Raw genomic sequence first — 25,172 nt, forward strand, 5'->3', positions numbered from 1 at the left:
GATTAAATGAGGAGGAGAGGAGAGATGGAATGAGAAGAAGTATGATGGAATGAAGAGGAGAGGGGAGGAGTATGATGGAATGTGTAGTAGTATGATTGAATGACTAGGAGTATGATGGAATGAAGAGGAGAAGGGAGGAGTATGATGGAATGTGTAGTAGTATGATTGAATGACTAGGAGTATGATGGAATGAAGAGGAGAGGGGAGGAGTATGATGGAATGAGTAGTAGTATGATTGAATGACTAGGAGTATGATGGAATGAAGAGGAGAAGGGAGGAGTATGATGGAATGTGTAGTAGTATGATTGAATGACTAGGAGTATGATGGAATGAAGAGGAGAGGGGAGGAGTATGATGGAATGAGTAGTAGTATGATTGAATGACTAGGAGTATGATGGAATGAAGAGGAGAAGGGAGGAGTATGATGGAATGTGTAGTAGTATGATTGAATGACTAGGAGTATGATGGAATGAAGAGGAGAGGGGAGGAGTATGATGGAATGAGTAGTAGTATGATTGAATGAGGAGGAGTATGATGGAACAAGGAGGAGAGGGATGGATAGAAGGAATAAGGAGGAGTATGATGGAATGAGGATTTATATGAAATAAATAAAGGGGAGGGTAAGACCTGGAATAAAAAGAGAAATGGGGAGATGCAAGTGGGACAAAAATAATATTTTAGATCCTATATATACTGTACTGTTTCAGCAAACAGGTTGGTCCAAAAAAATAAAATAAGAAAAAAATCCAGCATTACTCCCACCCCATGTCAAATGAATTGACCAGGACTATTTTAACTCAGCATGGGCCCACCACAAGGAAAGAGAAAGAGGAATTGGGAAGAAAAAACAAGTTGAGATTGAGTCTGACCGGTAATCAGTGACAATTAAGTTGAATATTCCCAAATACTTTTAAGAACCAACCTGCAGAAATTAATGACTGGGCAAAAGGTTAAAACATTTAGAGTAATGAAAGAGATGACTGGCTGGACAAGAAAGGCGCAAACAAATTGATAAAAGGGTCATTTTCAACCAGCTTTCCGTAGGAACGTTAATAGGCATCATTTATCCTGCATCGAAGCAATGCCAGTCGTATGTATTCACAGGATCTTCTGTGTCAGGGACAATTAGGAATAACACGCTGCCCTTTGCCATTTGTCTGCCAATGTAGATGCAGTGAATGCGGTGAATGACTGGCAATACACAACAGCACTCGGCCGTCATAAGCTGTCAGCTTGCCATCCATATACAACTTTATATCAAGCTAATTACACCCCTTTAGAATATATTAGTAAAGTACATTTTTCAAATACATGTCAGAATGACAAAATAAAACATGGTGTCAGCACTCAAACTATTCCAAGAAAACATTTCATTCTCGGTAAGGGTTCGGTGGTAAATTTTACAAAATCTTTCTCATTTCAGAGAAGTCAGAATGTAACCGGGTCCGGTAATACACCTGATACCTCCCATATAATACACCTGATAACTACTATACCTCCTATATAATTCACATAATAACTGCCATACCTCCTATATAATACATCTGATAACTACCATACTTCTTATACAATACACATAATAACTGCCATACCTCCTATATAATACATCTGATAACTACCATGCCTCCCATAAAAAAAAAAAAAACACAAAGAAAATAGTTACTTGCGCAATATCCCAATTCCCTATGCACATTTAAATAACTGGATGTTATTAGAATTACTCCAATGGCCCCTTGAGTGTAAGCTCACCTACCACGTTAGGTAAGTACTACACTAGCATTTCACCTCGATTCTTTCCCATTCAGGTAAACAAATCTCCAATGAGACAGGATGGGGTATTTCTTTAAGCCCCTAGATACTTCGTATTGACTATCCTGATTTGATCTATATCCTTGACCCCGACTTGTTAGATCATATTTTGAGCACCTCTGGCATCCTTGACCTTGGATTGCTTCTGACTCTGTTTGTTCACCTATCTAGGGCACACTTTATGCCTTGCTACTCTAAGGTCCGGAATATGTGTCCCTCCATTTACTTCATTTGGCTACTCTTTCCCTATATTATGTGTGAAGGCGTTCCCCTAGCCTGTCATTCCTCCTATAGAACACATCTGATCTAAGAAGTAATGCTATAGGTGCAGAAACTGCTGTTTTAGGGGAAAACCACAACCTAACGTTTTTATTGTGGTGTAAGAGCTAGTATAGTCTAATGCTCACACACTGCGTGATATAGCAGGATGGAAATTAAGTTGGACAGATGGAAAAAAAAAAGAATAACAGTGGAACAATCGACATTCGTTTAATTTGTTCTCATATGTGTAGGCATTATAATTTACACTGTATTAATACTGTAAAGCGCTGCGGAAATAGTTGGCGCTATATAAATACCAATAATAATAATAATAATGTCTAGTTATCCCAGCAATGTTCATTCATTAACCGCCACAGTGATTGTATGGCTCTGCAGACGCCAGAACGAAGTGGCGCTTTGTGGGGGTGATCCGTTTTACTGACTATACAGAGCTGGAGACCTCCATGAGTGGCGTCCTTATGGAGAGGTGCTAAGCTGCCCTGAATACATTTACTTGGATGCGACTATTAAATATTTGGGTCTTAGGATCACTGCTTATTTACGAAATAGCGAATAATAGATAATTAAAGGGTGATGTAAACACATACATATGGGTATTAACAATGGCAGAGTTAGTCAAAAGTACATTTTTCGGTCTATTAAATCAATTTCAACATTTTGGCCAAAACATGCAACACTGAAAAAATGCCCCAAATCAGCAGTGTTTTCACTTTTGTTATTTTTGCCTAAACTTGATTAAATGATATTTTCAGTTCTAATCAAGGGGAAATCGTAGCATTCTTTGCGTACGAGTTAAAGAACTGAGCTATATCTATATTGGATGGTACCATTAAAGTAGATCATGTGCATTTTGCATAGTTGACAATGTTGATTCTTTCCTTAGTTAGATTCTAATACAATATTAGCATTCCACCTCTTACAGCTACTACTACTTTTTTTGGTAACTTTCAACGTGGCACTAACAATGCCATCTTAGATCAGTTTACTGCCCTTCTGCGATTGTGAAATTGGAATTTCTAGATGCAACTGTAGTTTAACAACAAAAATTCACAGTACTAAGTGCTGAAGTGAGTAAATTATCTTTCCAAAATCTCTCTGGAAGCGGCATCGGCACACAAAGTGCTGGTAGGCTCATAAAATGGATATCCGTGGCAGACTATATACTAGCAATCCTATGATTACCATGCGCAATGCCAAGTGTTTGATGGAGCAGTATAATGTTTGCTGCTATTGCACTCTGAAGCGGTGGAAACATACGCTCTGGAAGTGATGAATCATGCTTCAACTCTGGGTATGAGAGATGCCAGAATAACACTACCTGCCTAGCTGCACAGTGCCAACTGTAAATATTTGTGAAGGTCCAGTACTTCCAGCTAATAAATGACTTCATGTTACAACATTCAATGACATTCTAGAATATCCTGAGATTCCAAGTTTGTAGCAAATGTTTGGGGAAGGCCTTTCACCATGACAATGCTGAGGAGCATGAGCCAGGTCCACACAGAATAAATAGTCGGCTGTGATTAATGTGGGACAACTTTACTGGCCGGCACAGAGCTTTGACCTTAAGACCACTGAATACCATCTGTGAGCCTCGTCTAATTGCCCAAGATTAGTGCCGACCTCATTAATGCTCTTATTGCAGAACGGGAGCAGACCCTTACAGCAATTCTCAAATCTATTATTAAAAAAACACCCCTGTAAGAGTTCAAGATAATATAGAATTAAGGAAAATGAAATTCACAAATTTTTAGTGCCAAAGTGAGCCACCACTGCGCCAGAAAGAGAAAATGTCACACTTTCCCGTTTTAAAGTAATTTCCTTCATTAACACAGCTGGTTGATTCATCTACAAATCCTCTTTTACCTTTTTTGTCCCAAATAATGATGGCTCCTCTACCACAACTCCCACATCATTTCAAATACCTGCACTTTGTTTAATTTTTGTGTGAACTTTCAAAATATGAGCCGCGTTACCCTAGAGACAGAGAGCTGCCATTATATCACCTTCGTCCAAAATAAACGGCACTTTCAAAATAAACAGGGCAGAACTGCTGATAGAGGCAAAATCCTCTGGAAACTGAGAATTTAAACATTGGGTTTGGCATAAAGTAAACACCCCAGACGGATTCCCTTGCCTTGGTCCAGTAATGCACAGATCAGTGGCTACGCTGTGCCCATATTATTTTATAAAGCGAGAGTGCCATATCTCATGCAGAATCTTGCCTGGCAAAAACAGCGGCAATTTGTAGTTTGATATGAGAACATACAAGCTGTTATTTCAATAATAACCCTGGCATGAGGCTATCCTAAGCACGCCGTATTCTTCTTCCAGCAGGCCAGACTAAATAAAGTGATTAAAAACCAGGAGGGGGTGATGGAGAAACTGGATACAATTTGAATAACAAAACCGGCTGAATTGTGGAAATATAAATGTGCTTTTTAAGATCAACGTGCAGTGTATTGTGAAGCTGAATCAGCACATTCTTTCACTGAGTAGCTTGTTCTTGCCTGGCAGTAGGCTGTTATTGGAAATGTGGAGGGTTCGTTGAGGAGGCCCAAATATTGCAAATTACTTTTATGAACGATTAGGAAATCATTTTATTATACATGGAAATGTCTATTAGACCATCACACACTGCTCACATACACTCAGTCCTTATGGATTCTCACTGGCTGCGCACATACGGCCCCTAAACACTAACAAGCCCTCGTTCAGTTCCATTCAATGCATCCCATAATAGGTACATGTCATCACTGCCGGTATCTTAAATGTGCTCCCAGTACGCTCTCTCTAATCCCAGACCCTCATCTCACTACAAATGGATGCTCATAGCTAGGATGCACTCATTCACTGCTTGAACACAATCACACTAACTAACAGACCCATTTTTTCTGGTGAACACTTACCTAATGCTTTGGACACACTCACTGCTAGTTCACTCAATGGTTGTACACTCACTCATTGCTCCTACAGACTCACTGCTAGTACACTCACTCAGTGCTCCTACAGACTCACTACTAGTACACTCACTCAGTGCTCCTACAGACTCACTGCTAGTACACTCACTCAGTGCTCCCACACACTCACTACTAGTACACTCACTCATTGCTCCTACAGACTCACTGCTAGTACACTCATTCAGTGCTCCCACACACTCACTACTAGTACACTCACTCAGTGCTCCTACACACTCACTACTAGTACACTCACTCAGTGCTCCCACACACTCACTACTAGTACACTCACTCATTGCTCCTACAGACTCACTGCTAGTACACTCACTCAGTGCTCCTACACACTCACTACTAGTACACTCACTCAGTGCTCCTAAACACTCACTACTAGTACACTCACTCAGTGCTCCCACACACTCACTACTAGTACACTCACTCAGTGCTCCCACACTCACTGCTAGTACACTCACTCAGTGATCCCACACTAACTGCTAGCACATTCGCTCAGTGATCCCACACTAACTGCTAGTACACTCACTGCTCCCACACTAACTGCTAGTACATTCGCTCAGTGATCCCACACTAACTGCTAGTACATTCGCTCAGTGATCCCACACTAACTGCTAGTACACTCACTGCTCCAACACTCACTGCTAGTACACTCACTCAATGCTCCCAACACAGTCAGATAGATACAAGCCTGCACTCACTACACCCCTCTCATACTTACTTTAATGACTCTTCCAGTTTACCAGTTTTCTTCGCTGCCGATTCTCTCTCATGTTCCAGCTGGTTACGGAGATCTCGCACCTGTCAATGGAAAATATAAAATAGCATACTATAATGAGAGGCCAAAGCAATGAATACAATCAGCAGGTAATTTAAATTAGAACTACCCAAAGCCAATGACAACCAATGCCATCAACTGGCAGCCATATCAACTATTCCAGAAAATCTAATATCACAACATGGCTTCAATAGCAACTATTTCTACATAATTACCACAATTATTGTAAATATTGTAAAGCGCTACGGAATCTGTTGGCGCTATATAAATGCAATAATAATAAATAATAATAATAATTAAAACTTTCAGCAAAACTTTAACGGGTTTGGACGGGGATGATAAGTCTGCCAATAGGAATCTGAGGTTGCTGCCTGGAAGTACTGCCTTGTGTAATTAAGAAGGGACATTTACATGACAGCAAAATACTTGCAGGGAGACTAAACCCTTTAACGCACTTAATCCACGCAGACCAAGTTGGTTTCATACCGGCAGGTAGCTTTTTGAGAACACTCGTTGCAATATAAATGTAATCAGAAAATTGGCATTGTAACGGATCACCTGGCACCCCGACTGGGCACCTCCGCCAACAGATGTTTCCTAGCTGGCGCAGAGGACCATAAGCACCGCACCGGACACCACAAGCACCGCAGACTCCACAACCGCCGTAGCTTAGCTGGGACCTCGCCGTCTTCCTCCCAGCCTGGACCAACCTTGGATATCCAGGACCATGTGGGAAAGACCTCTTCTACTTCAGAGAGCGTAGCAGGAACAGCTCTTATAAGAGCAAGTAGTGATATAGCAGTTCCCCTACAAGCACGAGACAAGGCTACGTGTTGAGGGTTAAGCAGAACTCAATTTTAAGAGAGGCGCACTGGACTTTTATGCAAGTTTCCCAACAAGGGTGACACCCAGGTGGACCTTGTTGGGCACAGGAACACAAAGGGAATAAACCAATAAGAACAGTAATTAACTGTACGACACTCCCATAACACACATACAGTCCCTACCCTCTGCCTGTGAGATAATTGAATGAAGTACTGTATGTAACTCAGTAATCTCCAGGCAGAAAAACACACATTTATTAAAAAGTACTCCAAAACACAACATATCCCCATAAATGTTACATCCCATGATAGCCCTGATCTAGATGAACAACATATCCAAAAAATCCCCCAGATCAGATCAGGAGTTCAGAAATGTTATGGAAGTCATGCCAAAAACAGTTCCATAGAATCGCAGCTAAGTGCCGCTGGATAACCGACCGGGAACCACAGGGGTTTTCATGCTGGAAATAGTTCCAGGGCATTCGCGGCTAAGTCCCCCTGAAGTCTAATTGCGGTTCTGGTCCATGCAAACAAGATGGCTGCCATCACGTGGTCGAATGGCACTTCAAATGGCTTTGAGAGTTCGAAGTGCCGCTTTGAAAGTTCGAATAATTATTGTCCAAAGTCATAAAAAGTACAAATAGGGTTTTTTAACCATAATAAATTAAAGGGGCCATAGTCACAGGGTAAAAGGTTGGCAAGTAGTCCCCTCCAAACCCCAGTGGCAAAGTTGCTTTCGCCACACATCTTCCCTCCCAAGGGTAGACCAACCAGGTACCTGATCTCCTGTCGGTAAAAGGCTGGCAAGTAGACCTCCTGACGGTAAAAGGCGGACAAGTAGCTTTCGCCACAGGCATTATCTAGGACAGGGATAGGCAACCTTCGGCTCTGCAGATGTTTTGGACTACACCTCCCATGATGCTTTGCCAGCATTAGGTGTGTAAGAGCATTATGGGGGATGTAGTCCACAACATCTGGAGAGCCGAAGGTTGCCTATCCCTGATCTAGGACATCATCGTTGGTGCTTTCCCTCGATGCTGAAAAATCATTCGACCGAGTAAAATGTTTGAGCTTCAGCACCACGTGGGATTTCCCCCTCCCTTTTATTACTGCGGTATGGGCGTTATATACCAATGTTACAGCACAAGTAAAAATTTCAGAAGCTGCTTGCCCACTTTTCACCCAAGGAAACGGCACCCAGCAGAGTTGCCCTCTCTCCCCATTACTTTTTGTTCTGACACTCAAACCTCTCATGCAGGCAATACGAGAACACCCCTTAATATGCGGCGCAAAGGTGGGAGACCAAGAATTCCTGGTCTTTGGATATGCCGATGATGTCCTTCTCATGCAAGCCCTGATTCCACTCTTCACAACATTTAGCATTATATAGGGATACAAGGTTAACATGAGAAAATCTAGCATGCCCCCTATCACACTCTCAGCGGCTAACATGACACAGATCAGGAACTCCTACCACATACACAACTCACCTGCATCTCTCAAATATCTAGATATCAATCTACCGGCTGACCCTTCCTAATTACATCGACTAAATTGCACACCCATAATAAGCACACTAATTTCCGACATGGAAACCTGGACAGATAAACCCCTTTACTGGATTGGAAAAATACATTCCATAAATATGTATATCTTCCCTCGAATGTTATTCTTATTCCAAGCCCTACCTCTTCCTATCTCAAAACAAGATCTAGCCCACCTCCAGAAAGCCATGGACCAGTTTATATGGCAAGGCAAAAGACATAGGGTTTCTCATAACATATTATATCAACCAATAACGAGTGGTGGACTGGGACTGCCTCATTTACACTTTTACTACCTGGCCGCTCAACTAGCACAAATAGCTCTCTGGCACTCCCTGGGATAAATCCGCTCACAATTATGTCTTCCCCTTTCCCTCTCACCCCTTTATGTCACAACAGAGTTTTTGCCCAGGGCATGAGAGCCAGATATTTTAGGGGCATGGAACGTGCTGGGCTCCAGAGGGTATATTGGAGACTTAATTGTTCCTTTCACAGAACTACAATGTAGAAGGAATCTGACCCCACAGATGTTTTTTAGATATCTCCAAATCCGAGATTTTGCTAGCCAACCTACAATTAAGGCAGCAGCTAAAACTTAACCGACATTCTTTGAACGAATATGCCATGAGGAGATATATCGGAGAGGCATGATCACCCAGCTCTACTCCCACCTCTGCTCCACCACGATTGATTGGGGAGAGTTACATTACATCGATAAATGGGAATCGGAGCTCGGGGAGACTCTAGAGGTTATTGACAGGCAGGACATATGGGAAGCTAACTCTAAAACTTCCATATGTGTCACAATGCAAGAACAATCTTACAAAACCATGTTCAGGTGGTATACCACACCAGTTAAATTGTATCACATGAAGAAAACGCCCACTCTGTTGGAGAGACTGCAGTACCAAGGAAACCTACGAACATATGTGGTAGAGCTGCCCTAAAGTAACTTTATTTTGGACTGAAGTTATGACACTAATATCCCAAACAATCTCTAAACGTGTTGTCAAGAACCCATGGATGTTTCTACTTGCTAAACCATTCGATGATTTGAGTAGGGAAGAACAGCACCTGTTTAATAAAATGACACTTGCTGCTAGACGAGCTCTGGCCCAAACATGGCTAAAACTCACCACACTTCCCATGACCATGGTGCTCCAAAAGCTCAAGAAGAACTATATCATGGACTGGCTGCTCAGGTTCAGGGGTCCATGAAAACATTCTCTAAAGTCTTGGAGCCGTGGGAAAACGATACGGATACCAAACAGTCAAGGCCTTCAGTGCTTTAACCAAGGCTATCTTATGCACCCATCCCTCCTCCCCCTTCTAAAGTCAGAAGACACTCCCCACGTCATCGCCGACCAGGGACCCCCCAGATCCTTTACTACTATCTTTCTTCTCTTTCTCTATCTCTGTCTCTTTCTTCTTTGCCAAAACCCTTTCATTCGGTTTTCTTTTTCCCTTGCTAAAAGTATAAAATCCTCAGTCCGGGGCAGAGTATCATATCTAACCAATACACAGCATTTGTTTTTAATATAAATCAGTTTATCATCAAATGGCGAGAGGAGATTATCACCGATACCTCAATTCTGTATTCTGTAACCCTTTTGTCATGAACAACCTGAAATGTTATACACCTCCAAATGCCATAATCCTAACCTCATCTATAATATTTTGTACACTCCTCTCTGCTATACGACTTATTGCGGAAATTTTTTATGTAATGTTTTTATTTCTGTAGACCGATGTATGTGCCAAATTGTACACTGAATGTCTCCTGTTATTCTGACAAAAATAAATGATGTAAAAAAAAAAAAAAAGAAAAGAAAAACAGGGGCATTTACTGGACATGCAGAATTTGATGTTTGGAAATAAGAAAAACGAATGCAACTGTTTATATATTAAACATTTGTATTAATATCAAGGTAAAAACATGGTGTTTAATTAGTGCTACACATCTGTATTTTCTCTGAGTTATATCATCCTAAAGGGATGATGGTCTGAAAGTATCAAGGTTCTGCCACATCAACTAATGGATGTCAAATAAGGTGTTAAAGAACAATTTTTTTTGTCAATTGATATTTTGGTTCCAAATTTAATCTCTTGCATTTCTGCTCTGTTTCAATGCATCTCCCTAACAAAGTCAGGCAGCAGGAAAGTCAGATATGACATATCTGTGATTGAACCTTTATACACATGAAATATTCAGAAAGAGGAGATGAAACCCGGTCAGCTGATTATCGTTCTATAGATCAACAACCGCTTACAAAGACAGCCATCAAAAGACAAACAAAAAGACGGCTTTGAGGGGAGGTTTGATCACCAAGGAAGCTGGCAAGATTTCAGATAAGCTCAAGGTTCCTCAATAATGTGCCGCTTGGCAATAAATAAGAGAAATCTTTAGAGACGTAGCCGAGAAAGAGAGGAAAGAGGAAGAAATATTCAGAAGTTGCTTTTTATAACTTTGAGTATTCCTTCAAACATATACATTTTGCATTTCAATAAACATACATGTGACCAAAATAATTTTAACAGCGTAAACTTCATTTAGTCATTATTGTTCTTATACCACTCCCTTAAAGGGGCACGGTCATCCCCCTCCCTGAAAAATGAGTATTTGATAAAGACAGGGTCTTTATGAAATACTCACTTTGACTGTGTTAGAATTTCACTGAAAATCCAACACAGTCAAATGATATGCAGAGGCAAAGAAGGGCTACTTTGTCTCTGTATTTCTCCTCCACCTGACTTTTTTTAGAATCAGGACAGTCTAAGTGTCAATCCAGACAGCTGTCACCAGTGTCAATGTAGACTCCCGCGGTGTCTGCGCTGAAGAGGACCCACTGGATTAAGAAGGCCATGTCTATGAGGTACAGGTTCAGGTAAGTAAATCTCACCTTTACCTGCCCTCCCCTTGTCACCGGAACCCACAGCGGCAATGTCACCGTCAGAGTGATTTGCGAATTCACAAAGTCCCCAGACGGTGACAGTGCCGCTTTAAGAAAATAAGCTTGTTTGAGCAGGGTCCTCAGCATTTTCTGTTTGTGTATATACAACATGTCTCATTACTATTGCTTGTTAACCCACCTATTGTACAGCGCGACAAAATATGTTGGTACTTTCTAATGAGCAATTTATTGCTTTCAGTCTGTTCCAGTAAGTTAAACACACAAGTCACTTATCGACAAAATACAAAAGACAAATTAAACAGGATCTGTCATGCCTCATACAAGACACAGGAAGTAAAGTAACTTCTTTCTTAGTTTGGCTCTTTAACATCCTTATTGGAGTAAAAAAGGAATTCCGTACACTGTACTCTAAAACATGAATGCAATGACACAATTACACTGAAACAGAGACTCGTGGGATGTGAGAAATGTTCATTTGCACGATGTGCCATAAATGTGCCATTAAGTAGACACATGAGATGTCATCAGGATGTAGTTTTAAAACAATACAAACAATAGAGCAATATAAAAAATAAATAAAAAAAAACAGAATTATTTTCATACATTAGTCTCACAAACATTCCTCTAGTTTAGTATATACCAAAATCTAGAGAAAAAAACATGGCCTGGATATTCGAATATTTCTCTTTAAGGGACACTATAGGCACCCAGACCTCTTCAGCCCATTGAAGTGGCCTGGGTGCTGTGTCCCTGTATCCGCTAACCCTACAGTGTTTTATTGAAACTGCAATGTCTACATTGCAGTGCTAAGACTGAGCGAGTTTGACTCCATGAAAAGGCACTGGACATCCTCACACTTTGCATGAGGGCGTCCAGCGTCCTCTAAATGCCCATAGGAAAGTATTTTTTCAATGCTTTCCTATGGGGAAGGTCAAGGCGGAGGAGAAGCGCGACAAGGAGGACCTCGGCGCTGGAATTAGGTAAATGACAATTTTTTATTTTTTTATTTTTTTTAAACTCCAACATGGCCAGGGGGCCACGGGGCAGAAGGACACTTTAGTGTTTGGAATATAGCTCTGTATGCCTAACACCAAAGTGTTCCTTTAATATTGCACAAGCCTTTCGCTTGGCTTCTCTCAGGGAAATTCATTAACAGATGTCAGGCAAAGCCGGGGCAGTTGCCTGCTTGTTATTGCTGGTTGATCAGCCTTATCAGTGCTGTGCAAGTGTTTCCTCTGCTTGTAAAATCATTTAGCCTAACCAGTTCCTGATTTACAGATTTGCGCACTTCATCAAACACTGCTGTCTGGCTTTATGGCCTTGTGTTTGTTTGATGTCCAAGGACAGACAACGGCCACAGTAGATCAATAAAGGATATAAGATAATGGCCCTGTGCACCTGATTCTCAAAGTTTCCTTCTCTTGTAGGCCAGAGGTTTACTGTGAAATAACCAGGTTCCTGTGCATTTATTGAACATCAAAAACCACAGTGTGGGGGACCTTTAATGTATACTTAACATGGATTTTACGGTTCTTCTAATTGCACCCGGTTTCACTCACAAACAAAAAAAGACAGAGGAGAAAAAGGAGAAAGCATTAGATGCTATTCTTGTAAAGAGATACAATTAGGAAGGAAAATGGGTTATTACATTTTATTCTATTGCAACTACTGAAAAATCCATACAATCGTTCTGCTACAATAACACACAAACAATGAAAAGATTTCAAAAGAAAAGAAATAAAACAGAAGATGTTTACACCAGTTTGTAATTGTATTTCTCCAGCCGTTTACAAATAATTAGAAAGAAAATGTACACGTATAGCACATTCTTTCTGATTTTAAATAATGTGCCGTATAAAATAGCGCACTTTTGTATAAACCACCACTGACTTGTTTTAGCCCTTATTTTATTTGCATTATAAATAACCCAGAGATCGGAGCCTGTACCCTGACAGCTACCAACCACATTCTATGACAGACCTTCTCGGAGGGGATAAGCAAACACACACTTTACTGTATACAAAGCACCAGGATTTAAATGGGGTTTTCTATCAGAATTTAAAGGGACAGTATAAAGTGATTTTTTTTTTAGCACCATTATTTATTTAAAGCACAGCTTTAATTAATGTAACAGGTTTTAATAGCAATTTATCTGTCTCATTTCACATGGTTGTAACGTTTTCTTAGATCTTCCGATTTACATGGCGCATAACAAAGACAAAAGTTGGTATGTTTACTACGCACATTGTTTATGTTTCAATTTATTTTTTATTTCCTTCACTTTCACAGGTATTAAAGGTTTATCTGACTGTTTTGCTGTAAAGTCCTGGGCCCATTTTTTTATCATTATTTAATAGATATAACCCAAATGCAAACCCAAAAATTATACATTTTTTTTCATATCTAAAATCAGCTTGTAAAACCTGCAGATCACAGACTTCACACTGCAACTCAACGAGAAGTCTCTGCAAAGCAGGTGCTCTGGGCAATTGCTGCCACTTGAGTTTAGCTCCACTGAGCTAGCCAAACCAGGAAGTAACAGGACCGGTTGTCTGACTGACAGGAAGGGAGTGTAACAAGGTTAATTTACAAAAGTGTCAATTTCTATTTAAATCTAGAACAATTTTTTTTTTTTTTTTTTTTTTTAAAGAGGACATACTTGACATGCATAAAGCACATTAGGTATTTGAAGTTTGCCTTTAACTCTCAGACACAGGCTCTCTGGGGTAATGACACTCTACTTGGAAACTGACTTAGCAATTCAAACTTATCCACCTGTATTAAAGCAGAAGCAGGAAGACAAAGACATTTTAGGGAGCACTCCAATGGAAGCCTATATTTAGGGGTTTATGCCATAGATAAGATTCCTGTTCACCAAACCATAAAGTACTATACTATTGCATTTCTACAAATGGAGACTAAGTCCGCAGAAAAAGAGGTTAAACTGGAGACAAGTTTGAAAGATACTATGACATTAGCAGAGATGGACGTTCTGCGTGTTGAGTTGGACCACAAGCTGGAGAACTTCTAGATAGAGGTGGAATCACACAAGAGATGTACACGCTCCAACAACACAGACGACAAACAAAAAGCCCCAGTAAGATAAGCATTTCGACAGAGGTTGAACCAAACAAAATACAAATGGACTTAATAGTTAATGTATCCATCTGGAACCTCTCTGACATCGAGGAAAAATTGCTTTCAAAGTGTTTATCATTTCGATGATGTGAGAAGATTAACATGCTTGATTCTGAAATAGATCTTTTCCGTTTCTTTAGGAAACTACATTTAAACATTTACTTTTTTTTTTACTTTTTTTTAATGTTATCAGAGTTTGAATAAAACTGTGAGGGACTCTGATGAGAGGGAGACAAGACTGTACCTTAAAAATTTTCATTTGAAAAATAAAAGTAATTTTTCTTCCTTTAGTTCAGACCATGCAGTTGAAACATATATTTTGTTAGTAACGTAATTAAATGAATAAAATATTGCATGGGATCCAAAAATTATTTGTAAACCAGCAGACAAGAGAGCAGCTATTGTCCTATTAAATGAAGATGATTACACAATTATCAGACAATACCATCTATAAAGTTTTCGATTTTGATCCTACTAATGGAAGTCTATCTGAAACTAAAGAGAATGTTAAGTATGCTTTTGAGGCAGTAATGACTAATAAAGATTTTAAACATGTTTTTAATGAAGGACTATCCGATTATTTCAACCTAATATATATTGCGTAAGATCCACAAATCTTTACATAATCCACCTGGCAGACCAATAGTGGCAGGTATGGATTATGCACCCTATCTCCTCTCTTATAGGACCACTCTAGGCACCCAGACCACTTCAGAGTTTGAGAGAAACTGCTATGTTTGTGAATGGGTTAAGCCTTCCCCTATTTCCTCTAGTGGCTGTCTCATTGACAGCCGCTAGAGGCGCTTGCGTGATTCTCACTGTGAAAATCACAGTGAGAGCACGCAAGCGTCCATAGGAAAGCATTATGAATGCTTTCCTATGTGACCGGCTGAATGCGCGCACAGCTCGTGCTGCGCGTGCGCATTCAGCCGACGGGGAGGAGAAGAGGAGGATCGGAGGAGGAGAGCTCTCCGCCCACCGCTGGAAAAAGGTAAGTTTTAAACACTTTCCCCTTTCCAGAGCCCGGCGGGAGGGGGTCCCTGAGGGTGGGGGCACCCTCAGGGCACTCTAGTGCCAGGAAAACGAGTATGTTTTCCTGGCACTAGAGTGGTCCTTTAATTTTAATTGGGGTTTTTTATACCATATTTGAGAAATATTATATCCTTTTTATTGGATACAACAGGATTTTAGAATAAAATGAAAGAATTACAAGCTTCTTAACATATAATTCTAGTTTACTTGTAGTGACGTCACTATTCGCTGTGTGGGGGGGCCCATTCGAACCATTGGGAAATTTTTTTCACCCATTTGAATTCTATTTCTGACACAATTAGATTTACCGTGACATCAAGTCAAGAGAAGTTGGAATTTCTGGTTTCCTTGGTTTATATTGAAAAGAATAAGCTTTGTAGAGATCTCTAAGCCATACTTTTTGATAGTGCACATTCTGCCAATCTTCTTAAGGCTTTACCTAGAAGTTCGATTTTTAGAGGCAAACTTATAGTATCTGATACCAACAGGATAGAATTAAGGAAATGGCTAAAAAATTTATTTTCATTAGGTGTCCAACAGGATGAAAAAGATAAGATAAAGGAAATTGGAAGAGACAAACTTTTATTGCCTTCTACGAATTTGGAAGGCAATCAAAATAGAATGGATTTTATTTCCTCATTCAGGACACATAGTCTTCAGGTGAGCCAAACTTTGAGAACGTATGGTACATACTACTAACATCAAAGAGTTTGAAGAAGCTCCCTTAATGGCATATAGAAGGTGTATTACCATTGAAGATAAACTTGTTAGGTTTGAAGTTTCTGTTAGGAAGCAGGGACAGTTGTTTTTAGATTCTCCTAAATGTGGTAACTATCCCTGTTTAAAGTGTAGTGTTTATAATGCAGTCATTAAAGGGAATACCTTTATACATCCTGGAACTAATAACCTAAGAGGTATTTTATTAGACTTTTTTTTTTTTTTAACTTGTAACTCGACATATGTCATCAACACACTTAAGTGTCCCTGTGGATTGACATACAGAGGCAACAACACAGAAATTAAAAGACAGAAAGGTCCAACATAAATCTACAATTAGAACCAATTCCTTTACATTTCATGAAAGCTAGACATCATATTTCCCGGCTTTGGTGTGATATTCACCATCACTTATAGATACACTAGACATTGATCAATGTTACACTGTATATTATTCTACTACATTCATTTTTGGATATAAAAAACTAATTGGAACATTTTAGTGTATGTGTGTGTGTGTGTGGGGGGGGGGGGGGGGTGCCAAAGGTTGCCTACCTCTTAATATATATATATATATATATATATATATATATATATATATATATATATATAACAAATAGACAATGCTTGGCACTCCTCCCTTCAGGAAAAATACTGGATACTGTACCAAGGTGCAATTTTGTGCAATCAAGTGAGATGATGTCACTATCCCAAATACATAGCAAATAAATGAAGGTACAATATATATATATATCTATATATATATAGATATATAATTATTGTACGCTCATTTATTTGTATACACCTATGTATTTGGGATAGTGACATCATCATAAATAACACCTATTCACTTTAAGGTAATGATATTATTGTAGATAGAGAACATTGATTCACAAAGTTTTTCTTTTTTCCACTTAAGCATTAGCACATGTGATAAAAAGCACTACAAGCTAAGCTGTTACATTGTTTGATGGTTTATACACCTATCTATTATTAATATTATACAGATTGTTGTATGATACACATACAACAATCTTGTTGTATGATGTAAGTTATGGCTTACAAAGACACCAAGTGTACCGAAACGTTGCCTGGCCTTGGTGGCTGAATAAGCTACCATTGACCATTATGCTGTGTACTGAGGATTTAATTTATTTTAAAATTGATTAAAGAAAGCGCCACAACTTGACCACTAGAGGGAGGTATGACCCATTGCTCCATGATTAAATGCCAATTAGATGGCCAATGAAGGTGTCATTCAGTGATAATGAATGTTACAGAACAGGTGTGGCTCTGCCCCATTTGAGTTCTCTATGAATAATCTCATTTATAATATGTGCGTGGAAACCCTGGAAGTCAAAAGGGTTAAATGTGAAATCACTCGGGCCCATCTAGCCAAACCTGGGATTGTCAAATTAGCTTCAGTGAGAACCTTTATAGATATTGATCAATCACTGGCTCACCACAGGAAGATTTTCTAATCTGTAGTTTAAATACTGCTCATCAAAGAAACCGTAACTGACACAACTTAAAAATAACCTGCGATCTCAGCTAGGATAAATCTGTAATAAGAGCAGAATATTAAGGAGTCTACCTCATATGGTTGGATCAGATTGACCCTGGAGAACCTACCCAAAACATGTACACAAATGCAACTAATAAAAAGAATAGAAAACTTTCACACAAAAAAAACCATGATACACACAGTAAAACAAATCATTAAAGGGTTACTCCACACACCAGATTTAAAGCGGCCATGGTGCCTGTTGTATGAATGTGCAGCAGTTCAATATGAAATGCTGCACAAAGACAATGTAACCGCTATGTTGCCAGAGGTGTGCCTCCACCACCAGATGCGTCATTAGGTTGTCATTAGCCAGCCTGGAACTCCGGTTAATGGGTAGTGTTTATGTTAATGATTAGCAAATGTAATTCTGTGCAAATTTGGCTTCTAACACCAACACACACAGCATGCTGGCACCAGACAGCCATTGGCAGCACAGCCATTCCTTTCATGCCGCCCTGTCTGACAACCATCCATCTCCAGCGAGAGAAAATAAAGGCAGCCAAGGACCATCAGGCCTCGACACTGGAACATAGGTACATTTTAGCTATATTCTTTATTTTATTGGGGTTGTTGGGAACAGTTACTGTGACCAAAAACAGTGGTATTTTCTTAAAACATTGTTTTCTCGTTTGGACCTTTAACAAGTTGCATGCAAAGGGTTAAAAAAATATATCCGACGTTTCATCTTCACCGGTTTGTATGCAATATGTGCAGAGGAAGGAACACAAACAAATATGGGAAGTTACTAAGCAATAAAGATAAAAAAAAAAAATGAAACCCTGCCACAAAGTCCCAGATTTAGAGCTTTCTTCTCTTGGCCTTTGATCTTTATTACACACTGACTAAGCACGGCAGAAATTCGCACACACTGAGAATGCATAAGGGAGGGTTTGGTCCCAAGCTCACAGTGGATCACTAGCCATTTCAGAATATTATGAAAGGCAATGATCAGGAGCTTTGGCTCTGTTTCTATACAAGTGAATATTGCATGTTAAAAAAAGCAATAGTTACCAAGATCCACATCACAAACTGTCGGACAACACATACCGACAGGACCAAACGAGAACTACGGGCCATTAATGTTCAGAATTAGAATGCAACATAGACATCAGAAGCCATGTTGTTCACTCACCCTGTAAGGAAGAGGTGAACCCGGATTAATCAGTTAATTTCTGGTGATTAGTAAGGTATCTTCCCATTATCTAAATAAATGAAATACTTATTCCAGCGATCACAACTTCTGACAAAAGCTACACAACATGCATGTAGTTAATGTTCCCAACATTAGCACATATTAGGGTCAAGAGATTTAAGAAGGAAAAAGAAGAGTTTCAAGTCCACTGGTTCAGGCCCTGTCCCTATATATCAGAACAACTGAGGACCATCCAAAACGTGGCTGTCTGAAGTGGCCCTCTCCCAGAAGTGCTCACCTTTCATTTAATTTACCTTCCTTAAAGGGACACTCCTGGTTGGACAGGTTCCATTAAAGTTGACATTAACACATATGCAAAAAACAATAAACTAAAAAAATAAAAAAATACATTTACATTTCTACATTTTCTGCAAAATTCAAGCTGTGCAGGATTTACAGTGAATTCACGACAAAGCAGGAAGGGCCAAGTGCTTACTATATTTTCTACAGCATTTCCCATAAGCCCTGCTTTAGGGGAGCAGCAAAGCAATTCTGGGTGTTGATGCTCAATTGTCAGATTTCTGGGTCATGAAAAGGCCTTCATTGCTGTGATGAGTATTAATGTTAATTATAACGAGTCATTTTCCACAGTGCTGTACAATGTAAGTTCATTGTAGGCAGTTTTCCTGGTTACCGTTATTCCTTTATCTAGTACGGCCTTTCAAGTTATTCTACAAGGATACCATCCCACCCTGGTTAGTTGGTTAAGTCGAATTGCTGGTTGGATTGCTAAATTGCACCACTAAAAGAAAAACGCAATCTTTCCACTGAGCAGCTATGTAAAGGGTTCGCATACAAAGGGAACCCATCCCAAAACAAGCAATTTACATTAACTGCCAGAGTTCAAAGCAAGCTGACTTCACAGACAAGTCCTCATAGACTTGGACCCAACGAGAAGCTATTAGTCTGGCTCTCTGCAACACATTCACAGCTCGCAGACCGTAAACTGGCCTCTTTTTTGGGGCTAAACTTTTCTGATATGTTTTATTACAACAATACAGAAAGACAGCCCTCAACACTGCTCGACTTTGAAGTAGATTCCAAAACGTATATATACGTCTGGCAAAGCAATGTATGGAGAAAGCCAAACATACAGTGCTGTGTGTAAGAGCTGAGTCTGAATGCAGCTGCTCTGGAGTGTTCTTCTACATCAAAAATAGACTTATTTTTCAACTATCAAAGTAACCCAATCGTTGCCACAGATCACAGGCTTCACAAGTCATTTATATGGTTAATATATTAACATTTGTAATTGGAGGCATGCCCAAAACATAGCAAAATAATAGGGTAAACGCAAGATCAAGCATTTAAAATATTAGACAGGCACATGCTAGCTCCACACAGCTCTAACAAAAGAAGAAAGTCTGATTGACGGCCAGGGAGGTCACAAATATGACAGACTCCAGACACAGAAAGCACTCTAGCAAGCTGAAAAGCCTAATGCGTGTGAAGTGCTTCTTTAGCGTATTATTAAAGGCTAATACAATAAAATATGGGAGAATAAAACCATAGAATTACACAAAAGTTACTCACTTTTTAAGATCCTGCATTTGTTGTACATACCCAGTGTCTGCATATTCTGTAGTGAGATCTCTATATATTAAACCAAAATATGGCTCAACACCGATATTCCCAATATTTTTGTGGGAACTCTCCAATTCCTACAAATCCATACCCTTGAAGAGCCTGGCTGTGGCGAAGCATGAGCCAATTACTGGTTTATGATTCACTACTAACAACTTTCCTTTTAAGTCTTGCTAGGACACAGTTTCAGAAGGCTAAGGATGATGAGTGTGGGGATATAGGGGGTGCCCTCGAAGGCTCTGAGAACTTTAGAACTTTTTATATCTAGACTGGCATTCCTAACCCACCTTTCCTGTTCTTAGTTGGATCATACGCTCTAGTTATATAGTAGAGGTTACTATTTGTTACACTTTTGTTCACTTGACACTTGTGACACAATTTGTGTTTGTAAAAGTATATTTTCCCACAGAAGAATCCTTTTATCTCACTTCATACCAGAGCTGCTAATTATTTCTGTTTATTTCCAGTAATTTCTCATTATAGCACTTTATACTTTAACAATTATGCTATATTTTTATTATTATTATTAATTTATTTTTTAATAGATTTTCTTTTTATTCTTTTTTTCATTTTTTTCTACCTTTTATTGTATAAAAGTTATTTAGATCATTTTACAGACCTATAGATCTTTTAACTGTACAAATAAAAGTTATATTTTGGGATTTTCGGGCTGTATCTTTAAGGTTTCTATACTTCTCCCATGCTCAGTATATGTTACAATGCATAGGGCTGCTGTCAAACTCCCTCACACCCATCAGGTTAATGAAAATCCTTCACATTATCACTGTGAGAATTAGCAATACAAGTACTTGAACAGGTTGGGGGAAGCATTAACTTCCTCTTATGACACCTCTAAGGAAGTGGGTGGGCTTAAATTTGAAGCAAATTACAAATAGTTTCAAGTAATGATGATCAAAGTAAAGGGACTGGGGAACTCTTTAAGCATAACCTGTACAATGACCATACATTGAAAGTCTCGCCATACCTTTCTCTCATTAAGAAGTTCCAAATCAAACTTCTCCTTCTGATATCTGTTCTCTTGTTCCTGATAAACAAAAATCCAATTAGTGGTGCTCAACAAATTCCACAATGATTTTGCCACAATTTCTTTTGCACCTGTCTTTGTTTGCAGGCCCGTTATGATCACATAGTAAGCACAGAGTGATTCTGCATTAAATAGAATTAGGCGTCTTTCTTTAAAGCAGGTGATTTGCATTAAATGCGTATTTAAAATAAGTCCTATGTGACAAATTCTAGCAATACAATGCGTGGTAACACCGGATTATTACCTAGGCTTCATTACTTAGGGCTTGCACCATGGCTAACTCACATAGAATGTACGTTACAAAATGATTCCCAGGTCAAGATCCATGTAGATTAATGCTTGGGGTCTCACAATCTCTACACAAATGCGATGGAGATCATGGAGAGGCCTTCTTTTCCCTTAATCCTGTTGTATTTTCTATTCTTACTTGTACATTTATTAATGATCATACCTTGCATTTTTTTTTAAATATTCAATAATTATTTTGAGAGAGATAGAGAGAGGTAGATAGAAAGATTAGATAGAGAGATATATAGATAGACATATAGATAGATAGATCCCAGATGGCTAATGGTTATGTCAATACAATACACTGTGTCACTGGCTTAACAGATTGTTATCGCTACTTGAATTTCTCTGTTTTAGGGTTTAATTAACATTTTAAAATTTACTTTTTACTCTGGAACAGATGTTCAAACGGAGCAAAATGCAGCAATTCATTCAGAAATACCTCTTTTAAAAGGTTTATGGCTGGCAGCAGTATATGACATTGACAAGGGATGAACAAAACGAAAATCACAACCAATAGCCGTGCAGTAGCTGCCATTGTTACTGCAGGAAATATCATTTCTGCAGCATTTTAATCAGTAATGTAGAAATGCTAAAACAGCCCCATAGATCTATAAGAATTTCCCTTACACATCGTCAATCAGACTAAAAAAAACGCAGAGCTGTTACCATGGAATCCAATTTTAAAAATCCTCTTTTTTTTTTTTATAACTTTTCCCAAAGAACTAATCTTTATAAACACATCCTTGTTGATCCTGACTTTTCCAGAATGTGACCGTATTGTGCCATGGTCTGACCACTAGATTTTTATTATAGATGTTCTTTTTATCCTTTTTTCATTTTTTCTGCCTTTTATTGTATAAAAGGTATTTAGATAATTTTACAGACCTATAGATCTTTTAACTGTACAAATAAAAGTTATATTTTGGGATTTTCGGGCTGTATCTTTAAGGTTTCTATACTTCTCCCATGCTCAGTATATGTTACAATGCATAGAGCTGCTGTCAAACTCTCTCACACCTATCAGGTTTTTTTTCTCTGTGTATAAAGGTGTAAAGGTGTCAGATGGCTTGTTGTAGAGTTAAAGGAACACTATAGGGCCAGGAACACAAATCTGTATTTCTGACCCTATAGTGTTGAAACCACTATCTAACCCTATCCTGGCCACCAATCGCCCCCATAAATATAGCAAATTTTTACTTATATTCCAGTCTGCTGTTGTTGGCTCTGCCCCTGATCTGCCTGCTTGGCTGACATCATCAGAAGTGATTCTCTCAGCCAATCACAATGCTTTCACATAGGAAAGCCCTGGATTGGCTAAGACTGTCAAGGAAGTAGATCTGGGGCAGAGCCAGCACAAGTTAAAAAAAACACAGCCCTGGCCAATCAGCGGCTCCTCATATAGATGCATTAATTCAAAGCATCTCAATGAGGACAATTCAGTGTCTCCATGCAGAGGGTGGATACACTGAATGGCAATTCTGCACACTGTGCAGCACTGTCCCAGGAAGCACCTCTAGTAGCCATCTACTAGCCAAAAAACATTGTTTACTGCAAAAAGTCTAAGGGAATGATTCTACTCACCAGAACAAATACAATAAGCTGTAGTTGTTTTTGTGACTATGGTGTCCCTTTAAGTGATTGTAAAGTTAGTAGTATGAGAGCGGTTTCCTATATGGATAGGAGAAGCAGAGCCTCAACTTCAGCTGTTGCTCTCGCTGAAGTTCAGAATCTTGTAGCTGTAACTTTAACTGAGACATTTTCTGCTCCAAATCTTCAATCAAGTCTGATGCCTGCCGGAACAGAGCATACGAGGTTTGATTTTTGGGAAATTGTGAAATTCACTTCTGTGTCACACACCATGGTTTTCAAACACAAGGCTGCCATTAAATCATTTCTAGCAAATAAGTCATTCCTGGTTTGTTGGTCAAATGATCACTGACAGAGCAATGATAAATTGGGGGATTCCTTTGAGGGACAGAACTGAGAAATCAATGTTGGCACTTTGTCAGCTTAGATTACTAAAATAAAACGCATATAAATGAAATGAGACTTCGTATACAACACTTGCTTCTCAGTCAGTCATCCTGAATTATAACATGGACCTACAGGAATGTCATTAACAAACCAACATGTACGAGAGATAGGAAAATCTCTGCCTTGTGAGAACCAAAGACAATATGATCTAATAGGATAGCCCTGATTTTGGCTCCTTTTGTTGGTCTACCAACATCAATGTGTATTCAAGCAGACAGGCACCTGGGATACAATATTTTGGTCTACAGGCCTTAGTCTTGTAAGGCTGACATATTGCCTGCTGTGTGTTTGCTCCAATAAACCATTATACCACTACCATGGCAAGAGACCGTTTTTTCCTATCATTGTTCCCAATGGCTGGGACAGGGCTCAGGAGGAGTGGCGTCTCGTAACACAATATTGACATCATAACTACATACTTGAATTAAGCTGTTTGGATAACATTATTAATATATTGCAATGTTAACATTTTTTTTGTGAATAAAATATATTTTGGTGCACAAGTAGTGAGTGAAAATTGCAGTGTTGCCGAGTGGGTAATAAAAATAAATGAACAACAAACAGTTCAAGTGCTGGAAATACAAAAGCAATGGGCAGTCATAAATCAAAAATAATAAACGGAAATTACGTGTGGATTCAATAACGGTCACATCTAATGTCTTGTGAATCCATTTACATAAGATAGGACTGGTTACTCACTGTTCACATGTGATTAATCAAAGGTGCTTGATCCTTATTTAAAGGTACATGTATTCCTGACACTATAGTGTTAAGATCACTATCTGAAACACAGCGTTTACTGCAAAAAGCATGCAGAAACTGTCTATACTCGCCATAACAACTACATTAAGCTATAGTTATTCTGGTGACTATGGTATCCCTTTAACCCCTTAAGGACACATGACATGTGTGACATGTCATGATTCCCTTTTATTCCAGAAGTTTGGTCCTTAAGGGGTTAAGGCACCTGATCCCAACAGACATGATGTGATTTATTAATATTTTATCTGCTCTTGAAGGTTTATTGTAGAAACCAATACAAACCACAATGTCTGGGGGAGAGTTTGTTTTGTTTTTGTTTGTTTGTTTACAGATTTACAATGTATACTTCAATAAGTTACGCCGTCTCACGTTGGTCGTTTGTTTGACCCCTAGGTTTATTCACCCCTTCAGACGTACGAACCTTGGCTGCCGTCAGCGCATTCTGCTGCGTTACAAAGTTCAAGTCTGAATCCAACTTGTTCTGAAGCTGTAAGATGTGTTTCCTGTGCTCCTGGGACATATTCCTCCTTTCTTCTTCAAACCTAAAAGAGAAATCAGCATTGTTTTTAGACTAAATTGCTCAATAACTTTTGGAAATCCTAGGCTCTGCTAGTTTTGGCTTTCACTTGCTGTGAGATTTGCCATGATCTTTCATTGCATTGTTCTTTCTTACAAAATGTCTCTGAAGCTCTAAT

The 25,172-nt window shown here is 39.1% G+C and overlaps 1 protein-coding gene across 1 annotated transcript in view; it reads right to left on the reverse strand.

Annotated features, from left to right (window-relative positions):
• CEP112 (centrosomal protein 112) overlaps positions 1 to 25,172 on the reverse strand; it is a 243,236-nt gene that overhangs the window by 132,896 nt on the left and 85,168 nt on the right. Inside the window, exons 14-18 of the mRNA XM_063456123.1 lie at positions 24,899 to 25,019; positions 23,380 to 23,471; position 22,833; positions 21,331 to 21,390; positions 5,779 to 5,858 (exon numbers count right to left, since the gene is read on the reverse strand). Of these exons, the coding sequence (XP_063312193.1) occupies positions 5,779 to 5,858; positions 21,331 to 21,390; position 22,833; positions 23,380 to 23,471; positions 24,899 to 25,019 (354 nt within the window). The remainder of the gene's footprint in view (positions 1 to 5,778; positions 5,859 to 21,330; positions 21,391 to 22,832; positions 22,834 to 23,379; positions 23,472 to 24,898; positions 25,020 to 25,172) is intronic.

Source organism: Pelobates fuscus, chromosome 5 (genome assembly GCF_036172605.1).
Source record: "Pelobates fuscus isolate aPelFus1 chromosome 5, aPelFus1.pri, whole genome shotgun sequence".
NCBI lineage: Eukaryota > Metazoa > Chordata > Amphibia > Anura > Pelobatidae > Pelobates > Pelobates fuscus.